At 44.7% G+C, this 17,849-nt stretch overlaps 1 protein-coding gene across 2 annotated transcripts in view; it reads right to left on the reverse strand.

Moving 5' to 3' along the window:
* LOC140726121 (exocyst complex component 6B-like) overlaps positions 1-17,849 on the reverse strand; it is an 835,898-nt gene that overhangs the window by 232,108 nt on the left and 585,941 nt on the right. For both annotated transcript variants that reach the window (XM_073042078.1, XM_073042079.1), the window contains 2 exons: positions 10,317-10,451; positions 8,545-8,724 (listed from right to left, as the gene is read on the reverse strand). In XM_073042078.1, coding sequence (XP_072898179.1) covers positions 8,545-8,724; positions 10,317-10,451 — 315 coding nt within the window. The remainder of the gene's footprint in view (positions 1-8,544; positions 8,725-10,316; positions 10,452-17,849) is intronic.

Here is a 17,849-nt window from a genome sequence, read left to right on the forward strand (position 1 = left end):
GTATGGGTGGCTGCAGTATCCATCAACAAGGAAGCTCACCATCCAAGCCATGCTCTCTTCTCACTGCTGCCATCGGGAAGAAGGTACAGGAGCCTCAAGGCTTGTGCGTAATCACAGTAAATACAAGAAATGCAACAGAATGAATGAAAGACCTCACCCAACAGGATAGACAAAAACCAACGTGCAAAAAAAAAAACAACAAAATATGCAAATAAAAAAGAGAGAGATTAAAAAAAATTAAGGAATAAATATCTGGAACATGAGATGAAGAGTCCTTGAAAGTCCATTGGTTGTGGGAACAGTTCAGTGAAGGAAGGAGTGAAGTTATCTCCTCTGGAACAAAAGCCTGATGGTTGAGGGGTAACAACTGTTCCTGAACCTGGTGTTGTGGGTTCAGAGGCTTCTGTACCTTCTTCCTGATGGCAGCAGTGAGAAGACAGCATGGCCTTGATGGTGGTGGGGGGTCCCGGATGATAGATGCTGCTTTCCTGTGACAGTGTCCGTGTGGATGTGATCAATGGTGGGGAGGGCTTTACCCGTGATGGGCTGGGCTGCATCCACAACTTTTTGTAGGATTTTCCATTCAAGGGCATTGGTGTTTCCATACCAGGCTGTGATGCAGCCAGTTAATATACTCTCCCCACGCATACATGGAAGTTTAAGAGAGTTTCAATGACTTGCTGAATTTTTGCAAACCTCTAGGTAAAAGTACTGCCGTGCTTTCTTTGTAATGGCACTTATGTGCTGGAGCTACAACATCCTCTGAAATGATAACACCGAGGAATTTAAAGTGTTCACTTCTGACCCTCCGATGAGAACTGGCTCTTGCTATTTGGTCTTGCTGACATTAAGTGAGAGGTTGTTGACGTGGCACCAGTCAGCCATATTTTCAATCTCTCTCCTATACGCTGATTCAGCATCACCTTTGATTCAGCCGACAACAGTGGTGTTGTCAGCAAACTTATATATGGCATTGGAGCTGTGTTTAGCCACACAGTCGTAAGTGTAAAGCAAGCAGAACAGGCAGCTAAGCACACAGCCTGGTGGTGCACCTGTGCTGATGGAGATTGTGGAGGGGATATTGTTGCCAATCCAAACTGACTGGGGTCTGCAAGTGAGGAAACTGAGGATCCATTTGCACAAGGAGGTATTGAGGCCAAGGTCTTGATGAAATGGCATCTGCTGTTGACTTGTCATGATGTTAGGCAAATTTTAGTGGATCCAAGTCACTTCTCAGGCAGGAGTTGGTATGTTTCATTACCAATCTTTCAAGGCACTTCATCACAGTGGATGTAAGTGCTACTGGACGATAGTCATTGAGGCAGGTTACCACGTACTTCTTAGGCATGGGTATAATTGAAGCCTGCTTGAAGCAGGTGGCTACCTCAGACTGCTGAAGCAAGAAGTTAAAGAGAGCAGTGAACACTCCAGCCAGTGGTTCAGCACGTCTTTAGTACTCGGCCAGGTACACAGCCTGGGCCGGATGCTTTCCATGGGTTCAACCTCTTGAAGAAAGCTCTCACATCGACCTCAGAGACTAAAATCACAGGGTCTTCGGAGCCAGTGGGCTGCCAATAATAAGCCTGATTCTGATTCAGAATTTGCTTCCAGAAAGCAATCAGCGACTGCATTCCAGTGGCTAGAAAGGATTTTCTTGAGAAAAAACTGTAAAAGTAGATGGGAACAGTCTTTTCCCAAAGGTGGGGGAGTCCAAAATTAGGGGCATAGTTTCAGGATGCTTTAAGGGATCTGAGGGGCAACATTTTTCCAGAAAGAGCGTGGCTAATGTATGGAACAAGCTGCCAGAGGAAATGGTTGTGGTGGGTACGATAGTATTATTGAACATAGAACAGTACAGCACAGTAGAGATCCTTCGGCCAATGATGCCATGCCAACTTTTTAATCTACTTTGAGATCAATCAAGCCCTTCTCTCTGTCATAACTCTCCATTTTTCTGTTGTCTATATGCCTATCTTAAATCATCTGTTGGGTGGCGAGGTAGAGATATGTCTCTATCAAAGGGGGTGTAGGTGCTCCCTCTCTCCACTCACCTGAAGGTCACCCTTAGGCAAGGTGTAGCACCTGCTTAGACCCACCCCACCTCCATCAGGGTCATGTGAAGCCATGGGGGTAAGTGGTGGATGGTCCTATCAGCAGCCGGTGCAGATCGCAAGTCCTGGTCATGTGACCACTGACGCCAGGCAGACAATCTCTGAGGAGTATTGATAATGGCTGGGGGTCACCCATCTTGTAAAGACACTGTCCAGAAGAAGACAATGGCAAACCAGTTCTGAAGAAAAATTTGCCAAGACCAATCATGGTGATGGAAAGATCATGATTGCCTACATTGTATGATACGGCACATAACAAACGAACGACTGGATCTGCCTCGACCAGCACTCCCGGCAGGGCACTGTCTTTGTTAAAAAATTACCACTGACATCCCCCCCAATACTTTCCTCTAATCACCTTCAAATATTGGCCATTTAATGTAATTTAAGAAGCAGTTGGATTGGTACATGGGTAACCAGGGCTTAGAGGAATGACAGTTAGTGTTACGCCTTATGTTCAATTTCACCTCTGTCTGTAGGGCGTTTGTACGTTCTCCACATGACTGGATAGGTTTCCTCTGGGTGCTCCGGTTCCCCCCAAGCCCCCGACATTCCAAAGACGTACCAGTTGGCAGGTTAATTGGTCACATGGCTTTAATTGGGTGGCCAGGCTAGCTGGGCTGGAGGCACCTGTTACCATGCGGAATACTCTAGGATAGGGACTGAACGCAGGAAATTGTGACTAGCTGGATGGGCACTGTGGTCGGCATGGACTGGCTGGGCCCAAGGGCCTGTATCAATGCTGCATGGCTCTGTGTCTCTGTGAGGTATGATGTAAATGCAGGTTACTGTGTTCTCTTAAAACATGAACATAAGACGTTCAGCAGATGCTGGAAATCCAGAGTAGCAGACACAAAATGCTGGAGGAATCAGCGGGTTAGGCAGCTTCTACAGAGAGAGTCAAGATTCAGGATTGTTTAATGTCATTTCTAGTACACAAGTGTAAAGGAGAATGAAATAATTGTTACTCCAGATCCGATGCAGCACAAAAAAAAAACAATAATAAAAAATGCAACAAATATATATAAATAAGATAGTTTATGCACAATAGATTGATTGTATGTCCATAAAGTGACACTAGGCACAGGAGTGTCTGTACATAAGGTGACTTTCAGGAAATGATAAAGTAGTAGTGGTTGTAGTAGTGGAGGGGTGGGTTAGTGGATGGAGGTGTTGATCAGCCTCACTGCTTGTGGAAAGTAACTGTTTTTGAGTCTGTTGGTCCTGGTGTGGATGCTACCTCCCTGATGGGAGTGGGCCAAACAGTCCGTCAGCAGGGTGGGTGGGATCCTTCATAATGTTACTGGCCCTTTTCTGTCACCTTTCTGTGGAAATGACATTCTGGGCCAAGACCTTTCCAGGCATTCCTGATGAAGGGTCTTGGCCCGAAATACCGACTCTTTATTGCTCTCCATAGATGCTGCCTGACCTGCAGAGTTCCTCTAGCACTTGGTGTGTGTTGCTCTTAAAACAGCTGTTATACATTGAACATGAAACTGTATAACCAATCTCCCCCCCACAAAAGAAAATCTGCTTTATTTTTAAATAAACATTCATTATTTCCACATAATATTTCTGGTGAATGTTCCTCAGCCACTGGAGGGATGGTGCTATTACTAACCCACTCCTTTCCCAGTGTAGGCTTGATGAGTACATTGCACTCTCTCATTCGCCGTTTCCTTGTTCGCGGCAGGGACTTCACTGCGCCTGCAGACTCAAGGGCGGAGGCACTGACTCCAGAACCACCCTGAGTTTGGCAACCATCCTCGCTCGAAAACGGCGAGGTTGGCTGCAATTCAGAGGTCATTCTCCTAAACTAGGGCGGAGTACCTCAGAGGTATAATTAAGGGCAGCCTTCTTATTCCAGCCTGTGCCAACAGGGAACTGGATTGAAACAACCAATAACCCTCCTCTCCACCCCACCACCATCAAACTCACTTCACTCAGCACCTGTGAAAACAATCAACAGACTTCCCTCCAGGAGGAAGCGCTCTGAAAACATAGACTCGAATATATCTGGCACCAGTCACCACTTCCCAGGGCGGAAACAGCAAATACGCGGGGCCATAATTTTAAGGTGATTGAAAGAAAGTAGAGATAGGTTTTTTACGGAGAGTGGTGGGTTTGTGGAAGAGGCAAACACACTGAGGATATTTAAGAAACACTTAGATAAGCACATGGAAGATAGAAAAATGGAGAGCAATGTAGGAGGTAAGGGCTAGATTGGTTTTGGAGTTGGTTAAAGGGTCAGCACAACATCATTGGTCGAAGGCCTTAGAGATTATTTTTTACACACAGGGTGGTGGGTGTGTGGAACACACTGCGAGGGGTGGTGGTACAGGCAGATACATTAGGGGGCATTTAAGAGACTCAGGCATAGAAAAGCCTGGGGCTATGTGGGGGGGAAGGGTTAAATTGATCTTGGAGTACGTTAAAAGGTCAGAATAACATCGTAGGTCGAAGGGCCTGTACTGTACTGCTCTGTGTTCTACTTTGGGATGTTTCCGAAATATTTCACAATGATGTATCTTCATGAAATGTGGTCACTGTGGTGATGAATTTGAAAACAAGGTAAACAGCAAATGCAATTTGCCTACACAAGTTGCTTAGCGTGTGATGGGATTTTGTTAACAATGGACCTTAAAATATTTAGCAGAGTGGAGGTGAGGGGGGTTGTGGAGGGGGAGAGGAATCTTCTGCACTTCAGTTAACGGGAATGCATGATGTTTAAGGCAGACAAGATGAGAGATGCTGGCTGGGATTCACTCTGCCAATCTGTAGCTGTTGGGATCTACAACATCTATCAGTATGAAGGTCCTGCTGAATGTACTAGAGACTTGGTACAGGGATGACGGTATTCCCTCAGTACTCACTCTGACAGTGTGACACTCCCTCAGTACTGTCCATCTGACAGTGTGACACTCCCTCTGTACTGTCCTTCTGACAGTGAAACACTCCCTTAATACTGTACCTCTGACAGTGTGGCACTCCCTCAGTACTGTCCGTCTGACAGTGTGACACTCCCTCAGTACCGTCCCTCTGACAGTGTGACACTCCCTCAGTACAGTCACTCTGACAGTGAAACACTCCCTCAGTACCGTCCCTCTGACAGTGAGACACTCCCTCAGTACCGTCCCTCTGACAGTGTGACACTCCCTCAGTACTGTCCTTCTGACAGTGAAACACTCCCTCAGTACTGTCCCTCTGACAGTGAAACACTCCCTCAGTACCGTCCCTCTGACAGTGAGACACTCCCTCAGTACTGTCCTTCTGACAGTGACACTCCCTCAGTACTGTCCCACTGACAGTGTGACACTCCCTCAGTACTGTCCTTCTGACAGTGAGACACTCCCTCAGTACCGTCCCTCTGACAGTGTGACACTCCCTCAGTACTGTCCCTCTGACAGTGTGACACTCCCTCAGTACTGTCCCTCTGACAGTGAGACACTCCCTCAGTACCGTCCCTCTGACAGTGAAACACTCCTTCAGTACTGCCCCTCTGACAGTGTGACACTCCCTCAGTACCGTCCCTCTGACAGTGTGACACTCCCTCAGTACTGTCCCTCTGACATGTGAGACTCCCTCAGTACTGTCCCTCTGACAGTGAGACACTCCCTCAATACTGTCCCTCTGACAGTGTGACACTCCCTCAGTACCATCCCTCTAACAGTGTGACACTCCCTCAGTAATGTCCCTCTGATGGTGAGACACTCCCTCAGTACTGTCCCTCTGACAGTGTGATACTCCCTCAGTACCGTCCGTCTGACAGTGAAACACTCCCTCAGTACCGTCCCTCTGACAGTGTGACAATCCCTCAGTACTGTCCCTCTGACGGTGTGACACTCCCTCAGTACTGTCCCTCTGACAGTGTGACACTCCCTCTGTACTGTCCTTCTGACAGTGAGACACTCCCTCAGTACTGTCCCTCTGACAGTGAGACACTCCCTCAGTACTGTCCCTCTGACACTGTCCCTCTGACGGTGTGACACTCCCTCAGTACTGTCCCTCTGACAGTGAGACACTCACTCAGTACTGTCCCTCTGACGGTGAGACACTCCCTCAGTACCGTCCCTCTGACAGTGTGACACTCCCTCAGTACCGTCCCTCTGACAGTGAGACACTCCCTCATTACCGTCCGTCTGACAGTGTGGCACTCCCTCAGTACTACCCCTCTGATAGTATGACACTCCCTCAGTACTGTCCCTCTGACGGTGAGACACTCCCTCGGTACTGTCTCCCTGACGGTGAGACACTCACTCAGTACTGTCCCTCTGACGGTGAGACACTCCCTCAGTACTGTCCCTCTGACAGTGTGACGCTCCCTCAGTACTGTCCCTCTGACAGTGTGACACTCCCTCAGTACCGTCCCTCTGACGGTGAAACACTCCCTCAGTACTGTCCCTCTGACGGTGAGACACTCCCTCAGTACTGTCCCTCTGACAGTGTGACGCTCCCTCAGTACTGTCCCTCTGACAGTGTGACACTCCCTCAGTACCGTCCCTCTGACAGTGAGACACTCCCTCATTACCGTCCGTCTGACAGTGTGGCACTCCCTCAGTACTACCCCTCAGATAGTATGACACTCCTTCAGTACTGTCCCTCTGACGGTGAGACACTCCCTCGGTACTGTCTCCCTGACGGTGAGACACTCCCTCAGTACTGTCCCTCTGACAGTTAAACACTCCTTCAGTACTGTCCCTCTGACAGAGTGACCCTTCCTCAGTACTGTCCCTCTGACAGTGTGACACTCCCCCAGTACTGTCCCTCTGACAGTGAGACACTCCCTCAGTACTGTCCCTCTGATATTGAAACACTCCCTCAGTACTGTCCCTCTGACAGTGAAACACTCCCTCAGTACTGTCCCTCTGACGGTGAGACACTCCCTCAGTACTGTCCCTCTGACAGAGTGACCCTTCCTCAGTACTGTCCCTCTGACGGTGAGACACTCCCTCAGTACTTTCCCTCTGACAGTGAGACACTCCCTCAGTACTGTCCCTCTGACGGTGAGACACTCCCTCAGTACTGTCTCCCTGACAGTGAGACACTCCCTCAGTACTGTCTCTCTGACAGTGTGACACTCCCTCAGTACTGTCCCTCTGACATTGAAACACTCCATCAGTACTGTCCCTCTGACGGTGTGACAGGTGAAGTTGAGTAAAGTTGTCCCCTATGTTCAAGAGCCTGATGGCTGAGGGGGGGAAAACTGTTCCTGAACCTGCTGGAGTGGGTCCTGAGCTTCAGGATCAGTTATTCTTCCTCAACCATCAGGCTCTTGAACAAATATGGACTTCACTCACCCCATGAACCAGGCCATGCTCTCTTCTCACTGCTGCCATCAGGAAGAAGGTAAAGGAGCCTCTGGACCCACACCAGCAGGTTCAGGAACAGTTACTACCCTTCGACCATCAGACTCCTGAACTAGAGTGGCCTGAGTGAACTCTCATCTTGCTACTGTCATCAGAAAGGAGGTACAGGAGCCTTAGTTCCCACACCACCAAATTCAGGAACAGTTATTAACTTTCAAACATCAAGCTCCTGAACTAGTGTGGACTTCACTCAGACCATGCTCCCTTCTCACTACTGCCATCAGGAAGGAGGTACAGGAACCTTAGTTCCCTCACCACCAGGTTCAGGAACAGTTATTACCCCTCTGGCTCCTGAACCAGAAAGGATACCTTAACTCATCTCAAACTCTGATCTGATTCCAAAACCCGACTCACTTTCAAGGACTCCATAACTCATGTTCTCGATACTATTTATTTGTTTGTTTATTTATTTATTATTATTATTTTTGTTTTTGCACAGTTTGTCTTCCTTTGCAGATTGGTTGTTTGTCCATATTTGTCTGTGTGTGGTTTATTCAATGATACTATTGTGTTTCTTTGTACCTACTGTAAATGCCTGCAAGAAAATGAATCTCAGGGTTGTATATAGTGATGTACATGTACTTTGATAATAAATTTACTTTGAAATTTGCACTTTGATTCCCACTAGCATTCAGCTTTGCACTGCTGAGCTATTGCTGCGGGAATTACTCTAGGTACAATGATTACAGTTCAAGGAGAAAAACGGCCATTTTCTCAACTGAAGATTGGAAATAGATGTTACTGTTGACCATATCATGAGAGAAAAGAATAAAGCATTTTCACACAAAATAAATCCCACATGGATGGTCCCAAACCGGCTGTGAGAGGAGGAGGGTTGGGTAGGCGGCCAGCAACCCCGTTCCGTAAAAAAACCCAGAACTACAGAAAGATCAACAGACGCTCCAGAGACCTCATTTCTGGCCGAGGAAGGATCTTCTCCTCAAAATGTATGAAGCCGTGTGATGAAAATAGAGGCCACCTTCTACCTGGCAGCTGCTGTTGACAGTCTCTGTCCTAGCAGGGGTGATGGGCTTAAAAAGAAGATTTTTTAAAAAGCTGGTACTCACAGGTAAATGGGTGAACACGGCAAACGTACTCCGCAGGAAGGCAATGAGGTCAACTAAGTAATCGCTGGCATGTCCATTGGACTCTGATCTCATCCAGTCGTAGTCAGCCAGCTGGAGGAATTGGTCGATCTTCTGGTTGAGCTTGGTGTAGATCTCTTCCTCTGCAGCGTGCCGAGCATCCTGTACAGAAACAGATGCCCCCCGCATTCTGTTAACTTACTGCCAGCCACAAAACAGAGGTGGTCAGCCTCTCCAAGAGGAAACTCCAATAATTCAAACATTCACCTAGAATTCTTTGTCACAGCAAGAAGTCATGGCTTCCTGTCCTTGGTAGAATAATCCAATCTTCCTTTCTGTGTCCCTTTGCTCCTCAGTCCCTATAAAATTCTCTTTTACAGTCATAGAGTTGTACAGGCCTTTCAGCCCAACACATCAATGTTGACCAAGGTGCCATTAGACTGTAACAGCATAAGACATAAGAGCATATGTCTGAAAGGGGGACAAATCTGCTCAATCATTTCACCACAGCTGATTTATTTTCCTGCTCAACCCCATTCTCCTGCCTTCTCCCTGTAACCTATGACACCCTGACTAATCACAAACCTATCAAACTCGTCTTTAAATATACCCAATAACTTGGCCTCAACAGCCGTTTATGCAATGAATTCCACAGATTCACCAGCCTCTCGCTACAGAAATTCCTTCTCATCTCTGTTCTAACAGGACGGCCATGTATTCTAAGGCTCTGTCTTCTGATTCTAGATTCCTCCAGTATAGGAAGCATCCTCTCCACATCCACTCTATCTAGATCTTTCAATATTCGATAGGTTTCAATGAGATCCCCTTATTCTTCTAAACTCCAATGAATACAGGCCCAGGGTCATCAAATGCTCCTCATGAATTAACCCTTTGTTTCCCAGAAACAATCCCAGAATAATTCTCATGAACGTCCTCTCCCCAGTACATCTTTTTTTCAGATAATGGGCTCAAAGCTGCTCACAATGCCCCAAGTTTAGTCTGACTGATGCCTTTTAAAGCTTCTGCATTACATCCTTGCTCTCATTTTCCAGTCCTCTTGAGGACTTATAATCTTGCCATCCTGAGCTAAACCCAGCTGCCTGTCTTTCTCCCATACTTTTCCTATCCATGTACACTACCTGCCTAAATACCTCTTGAATGCTACAATCGAATCCATCTCTACAACTTCCTCTGGCAACTCCTTCCCTTTACCTACCAATCTACTGTAGATCGATAAGGTGGATTCTTGACTTCACAATCTACCTTGTCATGGGTCTCACATCTTACTATCTATCTGATCAGCACTCTTTAAGTGTAGCACACTATTCTGCATTCTATTTGTTTCCCCTTGTACTACCTCGATGTACTGATGTGGTAAAATGATCTGTAAGGCTGGCAGGCAGTACAAAGTTTTTACTGTATCCTGGTACATGTGGGCACCAAGGCAGCACACACAATTTGCACGAAGCTATTACAGCCCGGGGTATCGGAGTTCAGAACTCAATTCCAGCGTCCTCTGTAAGGACTTTTTATGTCCTCTTCATGGATGTGTGGGTTTCCTCCTGGTTCTCCAGTTTTTCCCACATTCCAAAGTTGTTCCGGTTAGAAGGTTAATTGGGCAATGTAAATTGTCCAGTGATCAGGCTAGGTGGGTTGCTCGTGGGCCGGAAGGACTGGTATGCGCTCTACCGCTAAATAAAATAAACCAATTTACCAACTTACTAACTTTTTCCAATATGAAGACTTACTGTTACCTTGAAGGTTGCTGTGCCGTAGAGTTTGGTAGCATGAACAGTTTCTGGTGGTACGTTGGTGATATTGGTGATGAATTCCTCCAGGAACTTGCAGGACCGCTCCAGGTGTGTCATGTTGATGATAATTTGTACAAGCTGAAAAGGGAAAACAAGAAAAAGCCTCGTTAATAACTGGATGAAGCCACTGAGAGTCCTGAACAAATAATCAGAATCAGAATCTTCATACTTCCTTAGAAGTTTGCAAAGATTCGGCAAGACATCTATAACTTTGATGAACTTCGATAGATGTGTGGTGGAGAGTGTATTGACTGGCTGTATCACAGCCTTGCATGGAAATACCAATGCCCTTGAATAGGAAAGCATACAAAAGGGTGTGGATATGCCCCAGTCTATCACGGGTAAAGTCCTCCCCCCCACTGAGCACATCTAAATGGAGCATTGTCACAGCATCCATCATCAGGAAGCCCCACCACCAAGGACATGCTGTCTTTTCACTGCTGCCATCAGGTAGAAAGTACAGGACACTCAGGATGCACAGCACCAGGTTCTGGAACAAACATTACTCTTCAACCATCAGGTTCTTTAATCACTTGCCACATCACTGAACTGTTCCCACAACCTGTGAACTCACTTTCAAGGACTCTTCATTTCATGTTCCCAATATTTATTTCTTATTATTGTTATTTCTTTATTTTTTTTGTTTTGTATTTGCACAATTTATTGTCTTTTGCACACTGACTGTCTGCCCTGTTGGGTGTAGTCTTCCATTGATTCTATTATGCTTATTGGATTTACTGAGTATTCCAAGAAAATGAATCTCTATTATATATGGTAACATACATATACTTTGATAATAAATTTACTTTAAACTTAATCTGAATTGTGGTCACCTCCAGAGGTTTGTATTTCCCAATCATCCTTAAAAATCAGTGTCAGGACCCTCTGCTTCAATTACCCTTCAGCAAAAGGGTATCTGGGTGCAACACTAGCATAGCAGTTAGCACGATGCTATTATAGCTTGGGACATTCTGGAGTTTGAAGTTCAATTCCAGTGCTGTTCTGTCAGGAGTCTCTGTACATCCTCCCCGTGGAAAACGCGGGTTTTCTCTGGGTGCTCCACTTTCCTCTCACAGTCCAAAGATGTACCGGTTAGGGTAATTGGTCATTGTAAGTTGTCCTGTGATTAGGTTAGGGTTAATCAGGGTTGTGGGGTTGCTGGGCTGGTCTGGCTCAAAGGGCCTGAAGGGCCTACACTTCGCTATTGCTAAAATAAACATAAAGTTTAAAAAAGGAATATTCCGAGCTCCATCAGTCCTTGTGGTCATGAAACCACAGACTGTTCCATCACTCATCTCCACCCAGAGGGAATAGTCATTCCCTATAAGAATCCTCCATTACTTCAAAGGAATGCTTTTAAAATTCCCTCTTCACCTTGTCTGCTTTGGGATCTCAGATTTCCAGATCTGTAGTCTCCCCTTTGAGTGAATCGATCCCCTTTGGTTTGTGAGTCCTTAAAACTGAAAGAAAATTAACTATAGCCCTGGGGTAAATGCTCTCTGATACACGAACTTCTCTAAAGAATGGTATTGGAATTGGTTTATTATTGTCACATGTACCAAGATACAGTAAAAGCTTGTCTAGCATACAGATCAAATCATTACACAGTGCACTGAGGTAGAACAATAACGATGCAGAATCTAGTGTTAAAGTTTCTGAAAAAATGTAGCGCAAGTACATGAAAAAGTGCAAGAGCATTACAAGGATCTTGTGAAGTCAACAGTTCAACTCTTCTGCAGGCTAACTTTGTGGGACAGGAAGTCAAAAGCAATGGAAGCATTAATTTCAACCAGAATATAAAAACAAGGATATAATACTGCAGCTTTATAAGGTGTTGGTCAGACCTTGAGGGTATTGGAGGCATGACATCTGCAAATCTGAAAACCAAGGGACAAGGACTGGAGGCCTGGAGATCCAGAATGTTAGTGTGGATTCTTTTAATGGAGAATGCGTGTGTGTGACTTTGTTCAATGTGTGGAGGCTGATGCACAGGCAGCCACCACACGGTCCTTGACAGATCAGGGTCAGTTGTCCAGTGACATGGAATGTAAGATGACTGGGAGACCCTTCACCACTGCAGCCTTCCTCCATCTTCACTGCCATTGTGATGTGTCATCATCTTCCGCCAAGTCCATAACTGAAGTCTTGGTCAGACCACCCTTTGTCTGGAACTTCTGCTTTGACCTTACCACCATGGATGATCCACCAGGAGCTAAAGCTCTAGGTGGCCTTCCATTCAGGAGCTCGCAAGCCTCTCCACCACGACAGGCTGACAATCCTTGGAGAAGAGGCCAGAGTACTGACCTCAATGGATCCAAGGAAGAGGTACAGCATTTTGCAAGGAATCTCACAGGTTAGTGTACAAAAACCTGACAGATGGAGAACGGTATGCAGAAATGCAAGATTATCCTCTTTTCTGTAGGAAAAACAGAATATTTTTAAAAGGTGGGAGAGTGTGAAATGTCGGAACTTAGACAGATCTGAATGTGCTTGTGAAGGAGCAAAAATTGAACATACAGTTGGGGCAAGCATTTAGAAAAGTAAGTTTCCAATGTGATCTTCACTGCAAAATGCTTGCTATTTTAGAGTTACTGCAATTATAAACATTCTTAGTGAGTTATACATTTCCCCCTATCACTGTTCCCGCTCAGCTGCAACGGGTGCATGGCCACTCAGTAACTGAAATGCTCCCACGCACAGAGACTTTGTTGCTGTGCAACTGGGGTTTTCTTTTTTATAATGTTAACATAATTTTGAAATTATGTTAATAACATTTTGAAATTATGCAAATATAACTTTGAAATCTGTGAATCTAATTGTGAAATACCTTGTAATTAATTATGTGTTAATGAATATAATCCATAAATTTTCTAAATATACATACATTTACTTTGAAACATTTTAGAACTTCAACATATTCACATCGTCAGTGTTTCAAGTTCCAACACTATTACAAATTGTAACAGTGCTGGTAGCTCATTGTTAATAAACCACCAGCCCACTGAACACTGATGCCATCTAAGCTTAAAAGATTATGAAATATGAAAGATTTTCTTTACTGTGATGTATTTCATTATACTTCTCAATTAATAAGTAAAATCGAACATATGTGATTTTCAATTTTTAATCAAAATATTCATAGTATATATTACAAAAGAAAACATTTAAAGTGTCGCGCAGCTGTAAAATCCTCCAGTTGGTTTCCCTCCAGTGATGCTGCCTGACCCACTGACTTCTTCCTGCAGCTTAATTTTATTGGCTCCAAATTCCAGCATCTTGTTTCTTGTTTCTCGGATCCTCAACATCTGGACCATGCCATCTTCTCAAAGCAACCATCAGGCAGGAGGTACAGAACCCTTAAGTCCCACAACACCAGGGTCAAGAACAATGCAAAGAAAAGTTACTATCAAAGTACATTTATGTTACTTTATACAACTCCGTGATCCATTTTCTTGCAGGCATTCACAGTGGAACAAAGCAATACAATAGAATTAATGAAAACTACAAAGACTGACAAACAGCTGATGTGCTAATGTACACAAAATGTACAAATACAACAAACAAATAATTAAGAAGCAGATAAATAAATAAATATATATATATAAAAGACATGAATTATGGGGTTCTTGAAAGTGAGCCTGTAGGTTGTGTTCAGAGATTATCCACAGTGGTTCAAGAGCCTGATGGTTGAAGGGTAATAACTGTTCCAGATGGTGTTGGACCAAAGGCTCTTTACCTCCTGCCCAATGGTAGTAGTGAGAAGGGAGCATGACCTGGATGGTGGGGGTCCTTGATCATGGATGCTGCTTTCTTGTCGCAGTGCTCCTCGTAAATGTGTTGATCTATATCTCCCAGTTCTTGACCTCTTCACCAATGCGGAGAATAGTTTCTTCCTGGAAAGTGAGTCTATAGGTTATGGGATCAGTTCAGTGTTGAGGTGAGTGAAGCTATCCACACTGGTTCAGAAGCCTTATGTTTGATGGTAATAACTGTTCCTGATCCTGGTGGTGTGGGAAGAACTACATCCCTTCAACCATTTGACTCTTGAACTACTGACAAAACATTAACCACTACAGTTGAGCAACACTGTGACTTTTTAATCACTAAAATGACTTCATGTTTGCTCTTATTGCGCTCTTTATTGAAAAATTGTGAATAGTTGAAATGATTGGTAGGCTCGGGTTGGCCGCCTGTTTTTAGGCTTGTTTGCCAAGCCGGGAGATGAGATCACAAATGTTTCGTCACCAGTGAAAGTGACATCATCATTGCGCAATTGAGTGTTGTTTCTGCCGAGAGCTTGCAGTTATATTGGTCCAACTCATAGTCCTGATTGACTGGCTGTCACGCTGGCTGTTAGCCTCCACTGGGTCCTGGCTAACTGGATAGCTGACAGATCTCCACTGTCCCATATCAGTGGGTATCGGCTGTTGTAAGCACTAGTTCCTCAGCTGTCCACAATCCTGCAAATGCATAGGTTCATTTATTGCTTCCATTTCAATAAGTTTGTTAATAGAGTCTTCTGTTGGGAACTAAGCTTCTGAGATTTCCCTTGATTCTGCTAGGAATTTTGTAGATTCCCAGACGAACTTGTGTAGTTCTTGATCTTCATGTAAGTGACAGAGGATCGTGTCTTAAAGCTAGTTGATGTTCATGTAGTCTCGTGGATAGTTTTCTCCCTGTCTCCTCCACTCCTACATCATGTCTGAGGCAGTCTCCACACTGGATTTGGTATACTATGCTTGATTAATTTATGTTTTTTTGTAAATGCTGCTATGTGCTCGTAATGCTGCTGTAAGCAGGTTTTTCATTGCACCTATGCACACATACTGTATACACTTGTACATATGACAATAAACTCAACTGTGACTTGACCTTGAACACTGTGAACGGTTTTCATCTCATTACTCAACCAAAGGATGACTTAATTTTTGAGGAAATGCATCAAAAGCTTGCTATACCAATTTCTGGGTGACAAGGGAAGATCAAATATTCTTCAGTGAATAAAAGAAATCGGAACAGATCTCACTGAAATACATTAAAAATTTTCCTAAAGCATGACATGAATTTGAGAGGGAACATATCTGACATGGACAGAAAGGGAGAGTCTAGGACCAGAGGACACAGCCTCAGAATAGAGGGATGTCCAACCAGATCAGAGATGTGGAGGAATTCCTTTAGCCAAACGGTGGTGAATCTGTGAAATTCATTGCCACAGACAGCTGTGGAAGCCAGTTTATTGGGTATATTTAAAGCAAAGGTTGATAGGTCCTTGGTTAGTAAGGATATCATAGGTTACGGTGAGAATGCAAAAGAATGGGGTTGAGAGGGATAATAAATTAACCATGATCAAGTGGCAGAGCAAACTCAGTGTGCGAAATAGCCTAATTCTGCTCCTATGTTTTATGGTCTTTTGGTTGGGCCTTCAATGATCCACTTACGGTGCATTTCATTACCTCAACAATGATAATAGTTTGAGCCTGAACATTGTTGTTTTCAGCAAGAAGCTTTTTCAAATCCAGCTGCCAACATGACAGCAGTTGAGGTCATTCTCTCATTCGACGGGCAGCACTCTGCTAAACTACAGTCTCCTTTCCGGGAAGTTCCTGCTTTCACAATAAATCATTGAGCCCATCTACATGGAGCGCTGTCACAGAAAGCAGTGTCCGTTATCAAGGAAGCCCACCACCCAGGCCAGGCTCTCTTCTCAATGCTGTCATCAGGAAGAAGGTACGGGGCCTCGGGACCCACACCACCAAGTTCAAGAACAGTTATTATTCCTCAACTATCAAGCTCTTGAATCAGTAGGGATAATTTCATTTAACTTCACTTGAACTGTTTCCACAACTAATAGACTCACTTTCAAAGACTCTTCATCCCATGTTCTCGGTATTTATTGCATATTTATTTATTATTATTGTTTCTTCTTTGTGCATTGTCTTCTGCACTCTGGTTGAACTCCCTAGTTGTGGGAGGTCTTTCACTGATCCAGTTATAGTTATTATTCTAAAGATTTGTTGAGTGTGTCCATAAGAAACTGAATCTCAGAGTTGTATTTATGGTGACGTGTATGTTCTTTGATAATAAATTAACTTTGAATTTAAAAGGCAGTTGGACAGGTACATGGATTGGAAAGATTTAGAGGGACATGGCCCAACACAGGCAAATGGGACAAACTCGGCTGGCATGGACCAGCAGGACTAAAGGGCTTATTTCTGTGCTCTGTAACTATGTGTCATCCCTAAAGGACTTTGGAGCAATTTGGAGTGGAAATTAAAAACATTTTTTCATTTATATTTATATTCAGTGACCACTTGATGAGGTACATCTGCTCGTTAATGTAAATAACTAATAAGGCAATCGTGTGGTCAAGAGGTTTAGTTGCTGTTCAGACCAAACATCAGAATGGGGAAGCAATGTGATCTAAGTAACTTTGACGATGAAATGATTGTTGGTATTAGATGGGGAGGTTTGAGTATCTCAGAAACTGCTGATCTCCTGGGATTTTCACGCACAACAGTCTCCGGAGTTTACAGAGTATGGTGCGATAAACAAAAAAACATCCAGTGAGCAGCAGTTCTGTGAGCAAAAACGTCTTGTTAATGAGAGAGGTCAGAGGAGAATGGTCAGACTGGTTCAAGCTGATAGGAAGACGACAGTAGCTCCAGTAACCACGCATCACAACAGTGGTGTGCAGAAGACCATCTCTGAATGCACAACGTGTCGGACCCTGACGAAGATGGGCTACAGCAGCAGAAGACCACACCGCTTTCCACTCCTGCAGCTAATAAAGTGGCTGCTAAGCATATGTTTTAATGGAATTAGTAACAATGCGTTAAATTCATCAGAAGTCATAACTAAGTGAACAGAAATGACAATGATGCTGTGAAATTGCTAATTGGGCTCCATGTGGTAAAATAAAAACTGTAATTTTGACTCTGTGGCTGAGAGCCGTGCTGTACAAATATGCACCTTGAAACACCAGGGAACATGTTGATGTAGAGTGAGAGAACTGGGCTCTGCACCCAGCTGAGGTCAGCTGTGGTGACGGAGTGGTAGCCCCCACACCTCTGCCCCTCTCTGTAGACACAAGCAGGCAACCTAGGCTGACACAATGAGGCAGAGGCACAGCACTGAGACAGCCTTAGTCCAGGTTGACTGGCAAATACTTGTGGGTGGCACATCAATGTCACGGTTAGCGAAACGCTTTACAGCGCCAGCAACTGGGGTTTAATTCCCGCCACTGTCTAAAGGAGTTTCTACATTCTACCTGTGACCAGGTGCTCTGGTTTCCTCCCACGGTCACAGGTAGCATGCTGCGGACAAGGAATGTTGGCACCAGAAGCATGGCGACACTTGCAGGCTGCCCTCGGACTGTGCTGGTTGTTAACACAAATGACTCTAGCTCTGTTCTCCCTGGAGCAGAGGTTACTAACGCCAACCTGTACATATTTGGAACATGGGAGGAAACCAGAACAC

Source organism: Hemitrygon akajei, chromosome 4 (assembly GCF_048418815.1).
Source record: "Hemitrygon akajei chromosome 4, sHemAka1.3, whole genome shotgun sequence".
Classification (NCBI taxonomy): Eukaryota; Metazoa; Chordata; class Chondrichthyes; order Myliobatiformes; family Dasyatidae; genus Hemitrygon; species Hemitrygon akajei.